The sequence below is a fragment of the Cervus elaphus genome, chromosome 5 (genome assembly GCF_910594005.1).
Source record: "Cervus elaphus chromosome 5, mCerEla1.1, whole genome shotgun sequence".
Lineage (NCBI taxonomy): Eukaryota > Metazoa > Chordata > Mammalia > Artiodactyla > Cervidae > Cervus > Cervus elaphus.
Genome location: NC_057819.1, coordinates 10,983,671 through 11,004,093, shown reverse-complemented (window position 1 = coordinate 11,004,093; position 20,423 = coordinate 10,983,671). Strand labels below are relative to the sequence as shown.

The window sequence follows — 20,423 nt, the reverse complement described above, 5'->3', positions numbered from 1 at the left end:
TGAGTGTGAGTGATCACACCATTGTGATTATCTGGGTCATGAAGATCTTTTTTGTACAGTTCTTCTGTGTATTCTTGGCACCTGTTCTTAATATCTTCTGCTTCTGTTAGGCCCATACCATTTCTGTCCTTTATTGTGCCCATCTTTGCATGAAATGTTCCCTTGGTATCTAATTTTCTTGAAGAGATCTCTAGTCTTTCCCATTCTATTGTTTTCCTCTATTTCTTTGCACTGATCACTGAGGAAGGCTTTCATATCTCTCCTTGCTGTTCTTTGGAACTCCGCATTCAAATGGGTCCTTCAAATGGGTCCCATGGCACAGGAGCGGCCGCTGCAATGGCGTGCAGGAGCGGCCGAGAGGAACTACCCCACGTAAAGTAAGGAGTAGCAGTTGCGCTTTCCTGGAGTAGCCATGAAGAGATACCCCACGTCCAAGGTAAGAGAAACCCAAGTAAGATGGTAGGCGCTGATAGAGGGCATCAGAGGGCAGACAGACTGAAACCACAATCACAGACAACTAGCCAATCTGATCACATGGACCACAGCCTTGTCTAACTCAGTGAAACTAAGCCATGCCGTGTGGGGCCACCCAAGACAGACGGCTCATGGTGTAGAGGTCTGACAGAATGTGGCCCACTGGAGAAGGGAATGGCAAACCACTTCAGTATTCTTGCCTTGAGAACCCCATGAACAGTATGAAAAGGCAAAAAGATAGGACACTGAAAGATGAACTCCCCAGGTCGGTAGGTGCCCAATATGCTACTGGAGATCAGTGGAGAAATAACTCCAGAAAGAACGAAGGGATGGGGCCAAAGCAAAAACAACACCCACTTGTAGATGGGACTGGTGATAGAAGCAAGGTTCGATGCTGTGAAGAGCAATATTGCATAGGAACCTGGAATCTTAGGTCCCTGAATCAAGGCAAATTGGAAGTGGTCAAACAGGAGATGGCAAGAGTGAACGTTGACATTCTAGGAATCAGCGAACTAAGATGGACTGGAATGGGTGAATTTAACTCAGATGACCATTATATCTACTACTGTGGGCAGGAATCCCTTAGAAGAAATGGAGTAGCCATCATAGTCAACAAAAGAGTCCAAAATGCAGTACTTGGATGCAGTCTCAAAAGCGACAAAATTATCTCTGTTCATTTTCAAGGCAAACCATTCAATATCATGGTAATCCAAGTCTATGCCCTGACCAGTAACGCTGAAGAAGCTGAAGTTGAATGATTCTATGAAGACCTACAAGACTTTCTAGAACTAACACCCCAAAAAAAATGTCCTTTTCATTATAGGGGACTGGAATGCAAAAGTAGGAAGTCAAGAAACACCTGAAGTAACAGGCAAATTTGGGCTTGGAGTACAGAATGAAGCAGGGCAAAGGCTAATAGAGTTCTCCCAAGAGAATGCACTGGTCCTCTTTCAACAACACAAGAGAAGACTCTACACATGGACATCACCAGATGGTTAACACCGAAATCAGATTGATTATATTCTTTGCAGCCAAAGTTGGAGAAACTCTATACAGTCAGCAAAAACAAGACCGGGAGCTGACTGTGGCCCAGATCATGAACTCCTTGTTGCCAAATTCACACTTAAACTGAAGAAAGTGGGGGAAACCACTAGACCATTCAGGGTATGACATAAATCAAATCCCTTATGACTTACAGTGGAAGTGAGAAATAGATTTAAGGGACTAGATCTGATAGACAGAGTGCCTGATGCACTATGGACAGAGGTTCGTGACATCATACAGGAGACAGAAATCAAGCTACTGCTGCTGCTAAGTCACTTCAGTCGTGTCCAACTCAATGTGACCCCATAGATGGCAGCCCACCAGGCTCCCCCTTCCCTGGGATTCTCCAGGCAACAACAATGGAGCGAGTTGCCATTTCCTTCTCCAATGCAGACCATCCCCCCCAAAAAATAAATGCAAAAAAGCAAAATGGCTGTCTGAGGAGGCCTTACAAATAGCTGTGAAAAGAAGAGAAGCGGAAAACAAAGGACGAAAGGAAAGATACACCCATTCATCTATACTTTCTTAATATTTAAAATGGTACTGCTTTCTAATGTTTTTGGTAGGCAAAATAAAAAGTTTCAACTTTAGGACGGTTCACAAAAGTACTCTTGAGAATTCTACTCGTCTATAAAATGAAGCATTTTCAGAAAACGTGTTCTTCACTTTCGCCTCCTGAGAAAATTAGTTCTGTATGCAGTACCAACGAGGTTGAACTACATTTCCCACAATGCCTCAGATCCGGAAGGAAGTGAGACTCGACCCTTCCCGTGATTCCTTATAGACCGGAAGCCGGGACCTTAGTTCTCTTTCCCATCTTGCAAGGTAAGAATGGCGGTATCTCTTTGCAGGACTAGGTTTCAAGATCCCAATCCTTCGCCATCCTAGCTGAGAGGGTATCAAGTCGACATCTGCAGGGGTCAGGCACGCTCGGGGCGTACTGAGAGGCCTCCCGGACGCTTCATTTCTCTCTCTTGGGTTTACGGTAGGGCACGAAGAGGGTGAGGTGGAAGGTTGTAGAGGCTCCGGTTGCTCGCCACCCTCCTGGACTGGGGAAACAGGGCCCTTCCAGGGATTCGTAGCAGACTAGTGGGGCCGCAGGGACTAGGGCGGCGGCGCGCGCTCTTGAATCGCGAATCTGGGTTCCAGAATACGCGACCTAGTTTGTCTCTGCCACGTTGTGGATTTGAGGCTAAGACCAAACGCTGCTTTCTCCTCTTGCCCAGTCCGCGGGCCGGAAGTCGGCTCCGGGGCTTTGCGGTTTTTTTTTTCTCTCTGGGCTTAGTTTGGACTTAGTGTGTTTGTCTTTGCCTCCTAAACCAAATTTCTTGAGTGAGGCAGTCTGGTGAGAACAAAAGTCCTGAAAGCGAGCAACTTCAAGTTGCAGTCTCGCTGCTTCCTGGCTTTGGAAATTGTTTTGGCCTGTGCCTAGAATTTTTAATTTGCAAGATAGAAATAATGGAATAAGGACCTGTGACATCAAAATATGCGGCAAACACTTAACGGGTGTGACGTGTCTTCGGCTCGTCGAACAGCTTATAGTGTATTGGGGGAGACAACCTAAAAATTAAACCATTATGGATGTTGTTGCGAAGGTGGGGGGATTTGGAGGAAGGCCTATATCCTATAGTGGGAAGAATGAAAAGGACGTTTTAGCTACTTGGAGGATGAGAACTTGTGGTTTGGGAGGCTGTCAGTGTATAGCTATAGGATAACTGGTGAAATGCCTTCTTTTTTTTTTTAAATACACGTGTTGGTAGATGGCGGGTGAAAAGGCTGAGAAGCCAGATACTAAGGAGAAAAAACCTGAAGCCAAGAAGGCTGATGCTGTCAACAAGGCTAAAAAGGTGAAAGTGGTGAAGAAAGTTAAGAAGGGGAAGCCCCACTGCAGCCGAAACCCTGTCCTGGTCAGAGGAATTGGCAGATATTCCCGATCAGCCATGTACTCCAGAAAGGCCCTGTACAAGAGAAAGTATTCAGCAGCTAAATCCAAGGTAAGGGATGCGGGGAACTCAGTGGGCATTCTCTTAAGCTTAAAACGTTTGTCTGCCTCTGACTTAGTGATGTGTTTGTCTCCTTGCAGGTCGAAAAGAAAAAGAAGGTTCGGGTTCTTGCTACTGTCACAAAACCAGTTGGTGGCGACAAGAATGGTGGTACCCGGGTAGTCAAACTCCGCAAAATGGTGAGATTTGGAGGAGATCTTAGGTTGCGTGCTGAGTTGTATCCTGTGAGGATTTTTGTGTGTGCTCAAGGTTCTGGAAGTTTGTGTTTACCAGAGAATTACTAATGGAGGATAGTGAGTTTTCGGTTTACGACTTGGCTTCATTACTTACTGTTCTTCAGTAGAGTTACTTTTCTGCGCTTTTGTTTCTTATAAAACTGGAATAAAGTTTCGCCTCTTGGGGTTGTGAAATTTACCCTGCACAGAGTCTAGAAATGCGGCCAGACCTATAGAACATTTGTCCACTAAAGCTAAAGTTGTGTTTCTTGGCCCCTCCTTATACCATGTTCAAGATCCAACATTTTCTCTGTGAAAAAGAAAGGTTTGCTCTAATTTCCATTATGGGACTATTGCCAGATGTGTTACACGGTGCACAGTTGAATATCACTGCACAAGAGCAAAAATGGCACTTTGATTTCTTCTTATCAAAGATTTTGTGAGCTGATTTTTCTGTTGGCCATTCATGTTTGTGGTAAAAGCAAAAGTGTCCACTAACATGACAGAAGTAGACTATTGTGAGTTACTTGTCATAGTGAAAGAGCCTGTGGGGTCTTATTTTTTTTTATAATAAATGAACTGGCAGTCTTGATCTAAGCTAATACCTTTGGTTCTATACAGTTTGTTTTTCTTTGTGAATAATGTGAGAGCCATGCATGTTAGTGTGATGTTTATGAACACATTTTGTTTAATTGGAAAACAAGCCTTTTTTCATAGCATACGGAATGTGTCAGGCCTTTGTTTTCTGAAGTGTAGTTTACAGCAGTCAGAAACCTTAGAAAAGCTTTGAGAATCACTGCTATGGGGCAGTGCATAAGCCATGTAATACACTGAAGTTTGGTTTGATCCCAAATTGACTTGCTGGATCTTTCCCTCTGCTTGAACACACAGCTCTTTCAGTTTCTACCCTGTGTTTTTGCATGAAAAGCTAATAAAGCAGCACTGACCTTTTCTACTTTTAAAATCTTAGAAGTGAAATGCAATAGTGTGAATAAAGTGTTTGAAGTAACTGAAAGACGGTATTAAAGGTTTTACCGACCCCAGAACCAGCTCTGCTGGCTTGATTAACTTAATTTAATAAGTTGGACCTATGGGCTTTCTCCAGCCTAGGTATTACCCTACTGAAGATGTGCCTCGGAAACTGTTGAGTCACGGCAAGAAACCGTTCAGTAAGCATGTGAGGAAGCTGCGCGCCAGCATCACTCCTGGGACCGTTCTCATCATCCTCACAGGGCGCCACAGAGGCAAGGTGAGTGCAGCTGCTAGAGTGCCTGCGTCCGGTTAGGGTTTACCTGTGTCAACTACGTCTAGCAGCAGGAGGTCCCGTGGGAAGGACGAGGGTGCTCCATAACAACCAACAAACCAGTCCCTAGCATGATGTGTGGAGTCTGTAACAGATAATAACTGATTACCTTTTCCTGTTTTTGGTAATACTAGTTACAAATGATTCAGGTGTCCCTGTACTCAAAAAAATATGTTTGAGTTGCTTCCTTAGAATGGAATTGCCGGGATAGAATTAGAGTTGAAGGATATTTATTTTTATTGCTAAAGGTGGTGGCTGCTCATTAAAAAACGGGGGGGGGGGGGCCACACCAAATTACTGCTTATATCCTAGAGTCACCTCTGTTAGTAGTTTGGTATAATTCCTTCCAGAACTGTTGGACCTATATATAGGTAGAAATTTCCTTTAACGAAATTAGCCTGTGATTTGATTAATTCAGAAGTCAGTTTTTATTTGTGGAGCTATGTAGCATTTCTTTTTAATTTACAGAGGGTCATTTTCCTGAAGCAGCTGGGCAGTGGCTTGCTACTTGTGACTGGTAAGAAAGTCCTTGGGTTTAATATTCTCTGAAATTTGCAACTCTCCCCATCTTCAGTTTTGTTTAGAAATAATTTATATGCATCACTCTTATGAGTTGAAGGTGTACAGTATGATGGTTTGATTATTAATATATATATTGTGAAATAATTACCACAGTAGGTGAGCTAAAAAGTTCTTTCTTTGTGATGAAAACTCTTAGAAACTACTCTCTTGAATTGTGTTTTTAAATGCCTGAAGTATACCTTTTGCTCCCACCTAAGTAGAGGTTTCAGTGCCTTGAGATTCTTCAGCCTATTTCATTGCCTTGTGTACACATGCATTCTAAGGGAGCAGCTATTTAACTTTATATGCCACATATCATAAAGTAATTGCCACTTTTAATTCAGTGTTTGTCTACTAATTCCAAGGAATGCATACTGTACAAGGCCTGTGATTGATCTGCCACTTGGCCCCAGGATGGAGTTCCTGGATAGGCAGAAAGTGAGCTGTTTACTCTAGAAAACAGTGCTCAGTTTGAATTTTTCATGAGGCACTGGTGATGTTTTTTTTTTTTTTTTTTTTTTTTTTTTAAACCAACCTGTATAAGTAACTCTGCTCTATCCTGATCTGGGTAACTTTAAGATGTGAGGGATGGTCTGGGTAACTTTAAGATATGAGGGATGGTCTGGGTAACTTTAAGATGTGAGGGGTGGGGGAACCTCACATCTTGAAAAAAGCCTTGATGCTGGAAGTGGAAAGCAGTTTGGAATTTCTTCAGACCCAGAAAAAAGCTATTTTTTTCAGATATTTTTTTCAAATCCAGTCAGGTCTTGACCGTTTGCTCCTCTTTTCCCTCACTATATTGATCCTCCCCCACCCACAGGGCCTCTATCCCTCAATCGAGTTCCTCTGCGTAGAACACACCAGAAATTTGTCATTGCCACCTCCACCAAAATCGATATCAGTGGTGTGAAAATCCCAGAACATCTCACTGACACTTACTTCAAGAAGAAGAAGCTGCGTAAGCCGAGACACCAAGAGGGTGAGATCTTCGACACAGAGAGAGAGGTAAGCTTCTATTTCTGTCTTTGCCTTTGGTAACTCTGGCTCCTCTAGTTGGGAGTGAAAATAAATAAGGTTAAGAACTGTTAAAGGCTGTAAAGAATGAGTGAGGGATATCTGGGAAATAATATTAAATCATAATAAATAGTAATGCACCGAATTCCTAGTTGGCAGCTAGGAGTTCAACTCAGAAGCCTGAGGTTTTGGTGAAACTTTGAACTACTGATTTCCTGGGAATTATCCATCATTTATCCTTTTATATTAAAGTAGGCAAAAGGGTAAAACTTATTATATATTAAAAATAGGTTATGTTTCACAGCTCTCCAAAGAAGATTATCAGAATTGCCTTCTCTATATCCCCAGGACTGAGTACTTGTGAGAGAGGATTTCTTAGTTAATGTGGAGTTTGGTACTTGGGCTGTTTTTTTTTTAAATGATTTTTCTTTTTCTTTAGAAATACGAGATCACAGAGCAGCGCAAGGTTGATCAGAAAGCTGTGGACTCACAAATTCTGCGAAGAATCAAAGCTGTCCCTCAGCTCCAGGGCTACCTCCGCTCTGTGTTTGCTCTCACAAATGGAATTTACCCTCACAAAGTAGTATTCTGAACTTCTTGCAAAGAACCTAATTAAATAACTTGTCCATTTCCTTTGTGTCTTTTTTTTTTTTTAATCTGCCTCTAGGTGTGGTATGACTTAGAGCCAACTTAATGGGACATTAGCCTCTACTAAGAGGAGTGGGTTGGGCGGCTGTAAACTGCAGAGGAGTCTCCTCTTCGGATAAGGATTCTTAGCTTCCTTAGTGTCTTTTCAGCTTTTTCACCAGGCATGTACCAATACAAAATAGTGGGATTTCCCCAGTCATCACTGAACGAGTCTGTACTAACTACATGGATAAGAACTGGGCTCTTCAGCTTGCAGACTTTACCCTCTTTCCAGTTTCTTGTATGCTTAGTTTCTTAAAGCATATATAACAAATTAGTATAATTGGATACCCTTCTCCCTTTGTAACCAAGAATCTTGTGTACGGTACATGCCATTACACAGATAAGTGTGTTTTGATTATTCCATAGGAAGTGCTTGTCTTTACTGCTACATAGTATAGCCTTGGCGTTCTGTGGATATTTGGGTTTCTGGCATTTTAATTATACACGTTTCCACTGCTATCTAAAAGAGTATTCCTCTGAAACCTGTTGTAAGCTAAAATGGCATAAAGTGAAATTACCTTATGACATATCTTGCTAACAGGTATAAAATGAGATAAAACAGGTGCTCACAGTTCAGAGCAATGGTTCGTTACCTGAAATGCTAAATGCAGTTCCCAGGAAAGGAGCTTGGCAATACCATTCCCACAGCCTAGACATGCTACCTCTATAATGGCTCTGCAAGACAGCTGTTTTTCCCCCTTTTCCTTTTTTTGGTTAAAGTAGACTCAGCATTGGGTGCCTGAGTGTTAGAATCTGAAATATGCATACAGATGAGCAAGTACCAGGAAAAGTTTGCTTAGTCAAAGAACTTACTGAGCCATTGTGGTCTTGCTCAGTTGTGTCAGTCTGGGTCTCACCCATGGACTGTTGCCTGCCAAGCTCCTCCGTCCAAGGGATTTTCTAGGCAAGAATACGAGTGGGTTGCCATTTCCGGATCCAGGGATCGAACCCATGCCCCACATTGCAGGCAGATCCACTGAGCCACCTGGGAAGCCTTAGGCAGTTCCGATAAATGGTGCCAAAGTACATTACCCTCCATGAAGGTTGTATCAACTTGTGAGTGCCCATTACCTTACAGACTCACTAAATGATACATCGTCAGACTTCAGTTTTTAGCAATAGGTGAAAAATGACAAGAATTTTTTGTTTGATTTTTGGGATTTTTTTTTTTGATGATAGGGTGGTGGTTTTTGTTTGTTTTGCTGCACTGGGTCTAGTTCCTGAACAGGGACTGAACCTGGGCCCCCTGCCTTGGGAACGAGAAGTCTTAGCCACTGCGCTACCAGGGAAATCTGTTAATCTATTAAGATTTACGAAATATGTTTTAATACTTGGTGTTGATTTGTTTGAACATTCATGCGCTGCTTATGAAAGAGATGGGCAAAATATTCAAGAGAGCAACATAGAACCTTGAAATAATCACAAATATGCAAAAAAAAGTCATGTGGAGAAAGTGTTACCTCATTTTGATTTTATTTATATATATATAATGTGATTGATTATAAAAATCGCCACAAGAAATTTTTATGTACATTAAAGGCAGTGTGAGTTTTTCCTTTTTTGGTCTCCAGAGCTCTTTATGGTCTTAAATTATTAGCAATAAGAGTTTTCTGTTTGTGAGTTATGTCTGTTAATAATGTACCATATTAGGACCAAATATTTGTATTTAAATGACAGACCATTCCATGTTAATGCAATATTTTTGTGAAAAATAATTTCCAAAACAAAAATGGCATTGTTTCATGGTTGTGTAAATTTCTTAACTTATGGCTTTGTAGAAGATCCCTGGTTTCTCATGCATACTTCTACATTCAGTCTGTTGCTGTGTCAAATATGTCCTGCAGCCTCTGGACACTTCATTTTACACTCACCAGAAAATAAATGTGAAGACAGTGTCTTAGTAGCATCATGGCAAATGGCTTTCACTTCACAGATTCATTTTAAAATCTCAGGGACACCAAGGATTCCCAAATCATACTTAGTACCACTCTACTAGCCCTTCTGCGAGGTTCCAGATTCTTTGATATTTTGTTTTTGTTTTTTTTTTAATACATTTTTTGCCACTCTGCACAGCATGTGGGATTTTGGTTCCTTGACAAGGGATGAACTCAACGCGCCTTGCAATGGAAGCTCAGAGTCTTAACCACTGGACCAGCAGCAAAGTCCCCTGTATTCCCATCTCTGCGATGTCCTCCCTTTCCGTCCATCTGCTTCCTGTAGCTCTGGTGCATCTGTGCAATATCTGTGCAATGCTTAGGGCAGGACTGCTTGTAGAGAACAAGGCTGAGAACCCTGTGTCTGAGATCCTGCTTCCTTAGCATCCGAATACCTCTTGTTTAGGTTTTTTGTCGCTGCTGTAATAAGTTACCACAAAGTCTGTGACTTAAGTACCTTCTCTTAGAGTTCTGGAGGTCAGAAGTCCAAAACCAGTTTCAGTGGGCTAATGTCAAGCCTATGGTAGTGAGTGTCCATCCATCTCCCGTGACGGGATCCCTTCCTCCCAGGTGCTCCAGTCCAGATTCTTGTGTCGCATCACCTTCCTCTGATCCTCGATCTCGTAAAAAACCAGTGTAATTACATCCTAATTGGAAAATCCAGGGTATCTCCTTGTGAAGATGGTTTCTCCACTCACAATACTTCTGACACCAAAATGTGTGGATTTTCCCACACCGAGCAATTCTCCAGTTCTCTGCAGATACCAGCTGAATGTCCTGCAGTCCCGCTCTGACACTCAACTCCTTGGAATTAGCATGGACCCGAAGCGTCAGTCCCACAAGACTGCTCCTCACGTCAGATGCCAATCACAAGTACTGGGTCCCTGGGTCACCCACACATCTGTTAGAGCTACAAATAGACGATTCTTACAAATCCATCCTCAGCTTTGATAGTTTGCTCTAATGGCTCTCAGAACTCAGAGGAACACTTCCTTCCATTCACCAGTTTGCGATGAAAGTTACAACTCAGGAACAGCCAAATGGAAGCCATAAATGGAGCAAGGTAAGGGTGGTGCTGGGAGCACTGTACCCTCTCTGGGTATACTATTTCCAGCACCTCTTGATGTGTTCGTCAATCAAGAAGCTCATTAAATCTTATTCAAGAGTTTTATATAGAGCTTGATCACTAGCACTACCACTACTTCCCTGCATTTCCTTAAGTCTGGGTTGGGCTGAAATTTCCAGCCTTCTAATCCCTTGGTCTTTCTGGTGACCATCCCTATCCTGAGGCTGAGGTCTGACCCTAAGTCAACTCATTAACTTAGGTGTGGTCAAAAAGGGGCTTCCTTGGTGGCTCAGACCGTAAAGAATCCACCTGCAACGTGGGAGACCTGGGGTCAATCCCTGGGTTGGGGAGATCCCCTGGAGAAGGAAATGGCTGCCCACTCCAAGTATTCTGGCCTGGAGAATTCCATGGACAGAGGAGGCTGGCAGGCCCTAGTCCATGGCGTCACAAGAGTAATCAAAAAGAGATCCTTACAAATAACAAAAGATACTCCCATCTCAGGAAATTGCATGAGCTTTAGGAGCCCTGTGCCAGGGACCCAGGACAAAGACCAAATATATTTTTGTGTTACACTGCTTTCCGTATCTTGATATCTTTCTTCAAAAAACATTTATTTATTTGGTTGCATTGTGTCTTAGTTGCAGCGCATGGGATCTTTCCAGTGTAGGCTTCTGCTTGGGGCTCGTGGGCCCCTACATGGGAAGGTGGATTCTTAACCACTGGACCACCAGAGATGTCCCTCAAGATCTTTAACTTAATCACATCTGGGTCTTCCCCAGCAGTCCAGTGGTTAGGAGAAGTCCCTGCTTCCACTGCAGGGATGGCAGGTTTGATCCCTGGTCAGGGAACTAAGATCCTGCAAGCAAAACACTTAATCACATCTGCCAAGTACCCTATGCCATATAAAGTAATATGCATGAGGTTGAGGGATTAAGACAGGACCCTCTTTGGGACCATTGTGTACCTGCATCAAGCACCAAGCTCTGGTTCCGTGGGTTTGGGGAGGATTCCTACTCTAGTCCAGGGCCTGATTACCACCTTCAGCAACCCTAAGTGTTGAACACACCCCAGTGCTATGCTCTATGTATGTAATTCAAAATAAAAACAGTATCAAAATGAGGAAAGGCAGCTGTGTTCTGAATTTCCCATAGATTGTACAAGTATAAAACTGGAACTTCTTGGGCAAAGAAAGTATGGACTACTTCACTCAAAAACTGTTCATTAATACAGGTCAATTGAAAATGGTATAGAGGTTCAAGTTGTAGCTTTAGAGATCCAATGGACTTGGATTTGAATCCTAACTTTGCTGCTATTCATTTACCTTTCAGGTAATCAATGCAATCCTAATGACAAAAGCTATTGTCCTGACTTATGTGCCAAGCAGTTAAAGTATATACTTTTTTTTTAGAATTGTATTTTAAATTATTTATCTTATTATTTTTTGGTTGCGCTGGGTCTTTGTTGCTGCACACAGGGTTTCTCTAGTTGTGGTGTGGTGACTTCTCTTGTTGTGGAGCATGGGCTCTGGGGTGCTCAAGTTTTCAGTAGCTGCAGCATGCGGGTTTAGTAGCTGTGGCATGTGGGATCTTCCCGGAACCAGGAATCGAACCCTTGTCCCCTGCATTGGCGAGAGAGTTCCTATCCACTGTACCACCAGGGAAGTACTAGAATTATTTTATTGTGGTTGGTAAATTATATATAACAAAACATATCATTTTAACACTTTAAATATACAGTTCAGTGGCACTAAGAATTTAATATATTTAATATATTGGGCTTCCTTGGTGGTTCAGACAGTAAAGAATCCACCTGCAATGCTGGAGATCTGAGTTTGATCCCTGGGTTGGGAAGATCCTCTGGAAGAGGGCATGGCAACCCACTCCAGTATTCTTGCCTGGATAATCCTCATGAACAGAGGAACCTGGTGGGCTACAGTCCATGAGGTCTCAGAGTCGGACACGACTGAGTGACTAAGCATAGTACAACACAGCACATTTAATATATATTTGTATATGTATTAATATATAGGTATTTGATTAACTATGTAAATATTTAACATATATTTTAAAATGTATTTAAGGTATACAGTCTAACAAGGGCATCTAAATTTTTATTAATAACTATTTAATTGCAGTTAAAATAGGTGGGCTTCCCAGGTGGCACTAATGGTGAAGGACCTGCCTGCCAATGCAGGATTTGTAAGAGATTCAGGTTCGATCCCTAGGTCAGGAAGATCTCCTGAAGGAGGAAATGGTAACCTACTCCAATATTCCTGCCTGGAGAATCCCATGGACAGGGGAGCCTGGTGGGCTACAGTCCATGGGGTCACAAAGAGCTGGACACGACTGACGTGGCCTAGCACAAAACAGGTACTACTGAGAAAGTATAGCGTGCAAAGAGATTGAGAAACAGGAGGACTTGTCATGTTTGCGGGAGTCAAGGAATTTCTCCTTGAGGTAGCTGAGACCTGAAGGATGAATAGGAGTTTGCCGAGTGAAACAGGTGGGAAGTACAGCCTAGGCCAGGGACTAGCCTGTGCAAAGACCCAGAGCAGGAACAACTTTACAAGCGCTAAAGAACCGGGAAGAAGCCAGGGTAACTTTCTTCAATCAAGATTGGCACTGGCCTAAGGAGAGTAAGTCCTGAGTTCTCCTCACAAGGAAAAAACTTCTTTTTCTTTTATTTGTATTTGGGATGAACGGATGTTCGATAAACTCGTTGTGATAATCACTTCATGATGAAAGTCAAATCTCTATGCTGTACACCTTAAACTTACACAGCTGTGTGCTCTGCCTAGTTGCTCAGTTGTGTCCGACTTTGTGGCCCTATGGACTGTAGCCCACCAGGCTCCCCTGACCTTGGGATTTTCCAGGCCAGAATATTGGAATGGGTTGCCATGCCCTCCTCCAGGGGATCTTCCCAACCCAAGGATCGAACCCAGGTCTCCTGCATTGCAGGCAGATTCTTTACCCTCTGAGCCAGCAAAGAAGCCCCAACTTATGTCAATTAGATCTTAAAAAAAAAAAAAAAAACTTGAGCAAAAACACCCTGGACAAAAAAACCCCTTAGGGGAACCTTCCTCATTTCTCAGATCAGGTCCCTGGCCTTCTCCTCCCCTTTGGAATTATTTGTTTCAAGTCATTTTCCCATTCTAAGCTGGAGTGAGGAAAGCTGCTCTTCTAGAGGGGAGGAGGGCCAACCTAACACTTGGCCGGCACTCGGAACACTGAATGAAAAGATAAGAGCGCTTGCCTTTTTTCTTGTGCGAACTCTAGGACTGTGCCTTTTGTCCACGTTTCCTTTGTGGGGACTAGCTTTTTAAAATTGGAGGATAATTGTTTTACAATGTTGTGTTGATTTCTGCTGGATAACAACGTGAATCAGCTATATGTGTACACATATCCCCTCCCTATTGAATAAGGCCTCTGGTATCCACAAGGGGGCGAGAGAGGATGTGGCATCTTTTGGAACTCCAAGGTGCCGGATTCCTCCAATGACAATTGCACTTCCTGATGCTTTTCATCAACGTAGAGGCTCTTCCCTTAGTAACCATAATTAAGGGGGCTCTAAGGAGAATTTCTCCCTCTGTATTTTCAAATATCCTTTTCTTTCAAATTCTTTTCTCCGATGCCTCATAGACCCACCTATGAGCTGAAGGAATTTTCCTTAAAATAAATTACAAAAAAAAGAAAACACGGCCGACCATATCATTTGGAAAAAAGATTTTGAGTAGGTGTGTGTGTTTCCTCTTTGAGACTGTGATTAGTGAGATGGAAATAATCAATCTCCCCCACAGATTCTGTCAATGTGTGTGCATGTATTTATGTAGCAGATGTAGGCATGTGTTTTTCCCTTGGTGTTTTGAAAGGCCTTAAAAATTAACATGGCTGCTTTGTTTAAAGCTATTTCAAGCTCTATTAAGGCTTATCAAGGACCACTTATCTCCACCCTACAGTTGCATTTTTGTGGGCCCGGTAAGGATTACAGACTCAATTTTAGACAGTCAGCTGGTGTAGGTAATCCAGCAAAAGAGAGAGCTATTGCAAAATCCCAGAGGGGCCCCAGCTCGAGCCCAGGCCAGTGAACACCATGTCAGCAGCTGGGGCAGCAGGGAGGCAGTCTCTACCAACAAGCTCGCCTCTCTTGGGGAGATGCCTCCCAGGGAAAACTGAAGTCCAATCTACTCATGGCTTTTCTTCCTTCTTGCTCATGCTTCTTTGCTTCCAACAGAGGGTGGTCCAGACAACACCTTCTCCTGCTCCTTTTCCTATCCCAAGCACCCATTCTCAAACAGAAGAGTGGAGAGGACAATTCCAAAGAAAATAAGTCATAAATCATAAACCTTTCCTTTCCATATGATTCCATGAATGGCTGTTTCCTGTATGCATGGTGTGTATGTGTGTGTGTGTGTGTGTGTGTGTGTGATCTTAACTAAATTTGGATTCTCTGTATCCAGGCTTCTAGCATAGAATTCTTTTGAGCAAAAAAAAAAAAAAAAAAACTTTTGCAAAAAAAAAAAAAAAAGAATTCTTTTGAGCAGGGACTTTTTTCATCTTGCTAATCTGTTCTAGAGATCCAGTAAATGGTCTCTTTTTCCATAGGGGCTTCTATAAATATTAATTCATCAGCTGCCTCTTTCATGGTACGATGGCAGCCATGCAGTCCAGTGACTAATTAATTACTGTTGCTAAAATATTAAATAACTATTCATTATGCAGTCTAAAGACTTTCAGCTGTGGATATGTGCTGTTTTCATTCATTGAAGTGAAGGGCAATACAGACTGTCCCAAACCTAGGATGGTTCGACTTACAGATTTTTCAAATTTACAGTGGTGGAAAATGGATATAGTTGATTTTGCGCAACTATAGACTAATGTAAGTGTTCTGAGCACCTTGAAGGTGGTGTAAGCTAAGCTATGAAGTTCGGTGAGACTTTCTATTTTTTATATTTTCAACTTACAATGGGCTTATCAGGACATAACCCCATCATAGGTCAAGAAAGATCTGTAATTCCTGGGTATCTTGACTCCTTATCTTGAAATATAAACGATATGAGGAGGAGAATTATTTTGAGCCACACAAGAAGGCTATTTAGATTCCAAAACCTGAGCATTCAAAAATCGTGATGCCAGACACAATTGAAATGTCCTTTGACAGAGGAATGGATAAAGAAGATGTGGTACATATATACAATGGAATATTACTCAGCCATCAAAAAGAATGAAGTAATGCCATTTGCCGCAACATGGATAGACCTAGAGATTGTCATACTGAATTAAGTAAGTCAGACAGAGAAGGTGAAATACTATATGACATCCCTTATATGTGGAATCTAAAAAGAAATGATACAAATGAAACTACTAGCAAAACAGAAAGAGACTCACAGACTTAGAGAATGAACTTATGGTTGCTGGGTTGAAGGGATGGTTGGGGAGTTTGGGATGGACATGTACACATTGCTGTATTTAAAATGGGTAACCAACAAGAACCGATGGCATAGCACTAGGAACTCTGCTCAAATGTTATGTGGCAGCCTGGATGGGAGGGGGTTTGGTATATGTATGGTTGAGTCCCTTTGCTCTTTCACCTGAAACTATCACAACATTCTTAATTGGCTATACACCAATACAAAAGAAAACGTTTTTAAAAAAGAAAGCTGGATTATAGAATCAAACAAACCTAGGTTCGCATCTGAGATTTGATGTTTGCTGTCTGTGAGATATTGATTAAAGCATCCGACTGAGCCTTGGTTTCCTAGCTGAAAATGGGGGTAATAATATCTCCATTCTGTATACCTCCCAGGATTTGACACTTGCTAGGAGCTTAACACATGCATGAGGGATAAATATCCTGAAAATGAAATTAACAATCGTTGTAAGGCACATGAGAGTGTTGTAACAGTGCAGTGCATGTGAATTGCTTACTTGGGAGGGAGGCAGAAGAGAATGGAGCCAGCCAGGGATTCAAATCTCAATTCTGCCAATTTCTAGGTGGGTGCAAGTCACTTAATCCTGAGCTTCAGTTCCTTGTAAAATGCAAATATTAATGAATACTCAGAAGGATAGTATGACAGATATATGAGTGGAGGCACCTCCATTCCTAGATGTTCAATAGATTTTTTTTGCTTTTATCAAAAGTAATGCAAGCTTGAGAAAGAAAATTTGGAAAACATTGCAAAGCACAAACCACCCATCTCCCAGTCAATGCACTGCTGTAAATGTAGTGTATCTCCTGTAAATGCACTGCTGAAATTTACCAAAATATTATCAGACATGATATCTTCGCTGTCTTTTCTTCTACATCTACAGTCATGCATGCATGTAATTTTAAAAATGCAGTCTTAGAGCAAACACAGTTAAATTTCAAAATTTCTTCACTATTTTAGCTTGATTTTTTTCCATTTACCAATACATCATCAACATTCACTTGTATTAATATTCTTCATAAGCATTATTCTGAATGGCATCATAATATTCCATGTTTCAGATATACCATTGTAATAGTTAACCAGTCTCACATTGTTGGGTATTTAATCTGACTATAATTTTTCCTCTTATAAACAATACTGAGCTGCACATCCCTGTGTGTTCATCCTGGACTGTGAGTCTGATAATTTCCTTCAGACAACTTCCCCAAAGTTGAATTGCTGGATCAAAAAGTATGCTCTTTAATGCTCTCATTCATTCTTTCTTTATGAAAACTTTTATTTTTTAAAATTTTTATTTATTTATTTGAAAACTATTTTTTAGAGCAGTTTTAGGTTCACAAAAAAACTGAGGATGCAGAAATTTCAGACATACTCTCTGCTCCCATGCTTCCATAATCTCTCCCATTTTCACATGCCCCACCATGTGATACATTTGTCACAACTGATGAACCGAACTGACACATCATAACACTTAAAGTCCATATTTTACATTGTGGCTCCCTCTTGGTGTAGTATATTCTATGATTTTGAAAAAATGCATAATTTCATGTATACATCATTATTGTATTATACAGACTACTATTCACTGCCCTAAAAATTTCTGTGCTCTGCCTTTCTACATCCCTTCCTTTCTGCATCCACTAGCTACCAAAGATCTTTTTATCATCTCCATAGTCTAGACTTTTCCAAAATGTGATATAGTTGGAATCTTACAGTGTATTGTCTTCTCATGGCTTGATAGTAATTTCTTCTTTGTGCTGAATAATATTCCATTGTCCAGATATGCCACAGTTTATCTATCCATTCACCTCCTGAAGGGCATCTTGGTTTTGGCAATTATGAATAAAGCTGCTATAAACTTCCCTATGCAGGTTTTTTAAATTTTAAATTTATTTTAATTGGAGGATAATTGCTTTACAATATTATATTGGTTTCTGCCTTACACCAACATGAATCAGCGATAGGTATACATATTTCCCCTCCCTCTTGAATCTCCCTTTTACATCCCACCCTTCTAGATTGTCACAGTGCAGCTGATCTGGGCTCCCTGCCTCATACGGCAAGTTTCCACTGGCTATCTAATTTTACATATGGCAATGTATACATTTCAGTGCTACTTTCTCAATTTTTCCCTTCCTCTCCCTCCGCCACTGTGTCCACAGGTTGTTCTCTATGTCTGTGTCTTCACTGCTGCCCTTCAAATAGGTTCATCAGTACCATTTTTCTAGATTTCATATATATGTGTTAACACACAATACTTGTTTTTCTAATTTACTTCACTGTGTGTAATAGGCTCTAGGTTCATCCACCTCATTAGAACTGACTCAAATGCATTCCTTTTTATGGGGTCAGTAATATTCCATCTATGTACCACAACTTCTTTATCCATTCATGAACGGAGGGACATCTAGGCCTGTGCAGGTATTTTGGTGGACATATGTATTCAAGTCCTTTGATACCAAAGAGTGCTTTATTTTTTTTTAGAGTATAAAAGCGATACAAAGATAACCTTACGTCAGCCATTCCAGGCTAGTCCTGCTCTGTGCGGCGATTCACATTAACAATTAGTACTAAGTCTCCCACATATTTTTCTCTAAACACATAGTTCTTTCCTTTCTTCTTTTAATAAAAGTGGGATGGCTGGCATATTTTTAAGGTGGATGTCAATCAGTGTTGAATAGTGATGGAATATAAGAATAATTTTAGCTCCCTCTTGGAGCATTTATTAAGGGCCAGACACCAGACATTGTGACCGGTGCTTTATTTCACCAGATTTTGAGTGCTTATTGGGTACAAGAATTCGTAGTGAATATGTAGCACCTACTGTGCATTTCGACCAAGTGCTTATGAACAAATGTGCAGCACCTACTGTGAGCCATATTTTTGCAGGTATCTTATTTAAACGTGCAAGCAGCCTGTGAACTTCCATGTGTCTGCCCAGGTGCCCACAGTGGGACTCTGGCCAGAAAGACAGGGGTGCACACATGAGCAGAGTGGAGAAGAGTAGAGGAAGGCTGCCCTCTTCTCTTGGAGCAACGCAGACGTAGGGCGCCCTGGAAGTGTAAAGGACGTGGGAGGTCACTCTGAGGGCAAGATGCAGAAAAGGGCTAGGCGGAGGTCCAGCCAACCTGGCTGTCCCCGGGCCTTCGACAGGTGGGCGGGACCAGGCGAGTGGGCGGGGCCGGTATTGTCCGCTCCGCGGGGCATGCCGGGAGCCTCCGCCTCCAACATGGCGCCTCACTGACAGTTGGCTGCCGAGCGGCAGAGGCGGATCCTGTTCCTCAGGGCGGCGGCAGCGGCGGTGGCGGCGGGGCCGGGGTCTCCGGGGCCAGGGGTGGGAGGATGGCAGCTCGGACCTCCTAGGGCGGAGCTGCACGGGCGAGGCGGCGAGTGGGGCGCTGCAGCGGGCGCGGCGGCTGCTGCCATGGACTGGTGAACTCGGCGGCTCCTGCTCGCATCTCGCCGAGCCGAGCGGCTGCTCCTCACAGCCAACCCCTCAGCCGGGGCCATGGGCTCGTCGGCGGCCGCGGCGGCTGCGGCGGCTGCGGCCGCAGACTCGGCGCAGTGGCTCTCGGTGAAGGAGGAGACCATCTTCCTGCACGACGGGCTGATCCGGGTCACCGACCTGGCCGAGCTGCCCAGCGAGATCCTCGGGGCCCCGGAGGCCGCCGACACCGACCTAGAGGTGAGCGAGGCTGCCCCCTGGCCTCCGCCATCAGATTAGCCCACCCGGCCCGCACCCCTGGGGTCGGGCCTTCTTTCCGCTTCACCCCGGACCCCGAGGGCCCCAGAAGGCTGCCCCGGCAGGTGTGTGTGTGTGGGGGGGCGGCGCTGGGCAGGCAGGTGCGGGCCGCGCCGCTGTTCTGCAGACCACCCGGGGCCTCAGGCCCTCGGGGGGTTCATTTGTGGTTTCATTTTGAACATTCCGACTCCCAACATTTTATTAGACCATCACCCGGCCCGGCCTTCACGCCCCAGAGGAGCCGCCGCCGCCTCCCGGGCCCTATTTCCCCTCCCCCACGGGCCCCTCGAACGCACTTTCAGGGCACACCCAGGCTGCTTAGCTTTGGGGTCTTTTTAATTTTAACGCTTTACATCTCCCCCCGTGTTGTCATTCCCCAGTGCTCTGTGTGTGTGTGTGTGTGTGTGTGCGCGCGCGCTCGTGTGTGTGTTGTTTATTTTTCTCGGGGGAAGGTAGTGGCAGCTGCCAGTCGGTGATGGGCATTCCAGCAACTACTGTGTGTCCTGCCGGGGATTGACACGGGGCCTTTGTCAGGGAAGCAAGCTGGATGTGTGGACAGCGAAGGGGGATGCTGCGGCGGTCCTCAATGCGCTCTCCGCAAGGGTATTGAACGTTTTAGGCCGCGAGGCCTTCCTGTGATCGTGGGGGTCGAGGAGAAGCCCAGGCTTAGGAGCCGTGCATGGCAGGTGCAAAAGCAAATCTCAGCAGTTGTGCCGCTGGGTTTGGGGACAGAAGGAAACCAAATATGCTGGGTGGATGAGAACTTTGCACCGACTTCACTTGGTTCCCGTGTTTGCCCCGGGGTGGGAGCTCCGGCAGGATCGGTTGGTCCAGGCACTGCCCCACCGCCCCCCCCCCCCGCCCCCTCCACTTTGCGGGATGACATTTTGACGTGTAGGAAGCATCCGGTGGCACGAAATTCTTATTGTCGCAAGGACTCTCAGGGGTA

At 43.5% G+C, this 20,423-nt stretch overlaps 2 protein-coding genes across 7 annotated transcripts in view; both read left to right on the top strand.

The window, feature by feature from the left end:
- The first annotated feature begins 2,276 nt into the window (after positions 1 to 2,276).
- RPL6 (ribosomal protein L6) lies at positions 2,277 to 7,246 on the top strand. 2 transcript variants are annotated; one of them, XM_043901672.1, is made up of 7 exons: positions 2,277 to 2,343; positions 3,279 to 3,512; positions 3,602 to 3,700; positions 4,842 to 4,985; positions 5,508 to 5,556; positions 6,421 to 6,605; positions 7,054 to 7,246. In XM_043901672.1, the coding sequence occupies exons 2-7, from the start codon at positions 3,279 to 3,281 to the stop codon at positions 7,204 to 7,206; spliced, it is 864 nt and encodes a 287-aa protein (XP_043757607.1). In that variant the 5' UTR covers positions 2,277 to 2,343; the 3' UTR covers positions 7,207 to 7,246. The 2 variants fall into 2 exon arrangements, with proteins under 2 accessions (XP_043757607.1, XP_043757606.1); XM_043901671.1 differs by lacking the exon at positions 2,277 to 2,343 and adding an exon at positions 2,366 to 2,503.
- An 11,688-nt stretch (positions 7,247 to 18,934) lies between these two features.
- Positions 18,935 to 20,423, top strand: part of HECTD4 (HECT domain E3 ubiquitin protein ligase 4) — a 166,681-nt gene continuing 165,192 nt past the window's right edge. For 4 of the 5 annotated variants that reach the window (XM_043901668.1, XM_043901666.1, XM_043901665.1 and 1 more), the window contains exon 1: positions 18,956 to 19,417. In XM_043901668.1, coding sequence (XP_043757603.1) covers positions 19,241 to 19,417 — 177 coding nt within the window. In that variant the 5' untranslated portion in view covers positions 18,956 to 19,240. Of the gene's footprint in view, positions 19,418 to 20,423 lie in introns of all 5 variants that reach the window. The other variant, XM_043901667.1, reaches the window with a different exon arrangement.

Coding starts and splice junctions, on each gene's coding strand:
- RPL6 (XM_043901672.1), top strand. CDS start 3,279: ATGGCGGGTGAAAAGGCTGAGAAGCCAGATACTAAGGAGAAAAAACCT. Junction 3,513..3,601: donor ATTCAGCAGCTAAATCCAAG/GTAAGGGATGCG, acceptor GTCTCCTTGCAG/GTCGAAAAGAAAAAGAAGGT. Junction 3,701..4,841: donor TAGTCAAACTCCGCAAAATG/GTGAGATTTGGA, acceptor GGCTTTCTCCAG/CCTAGGTATTACCCTACTGA.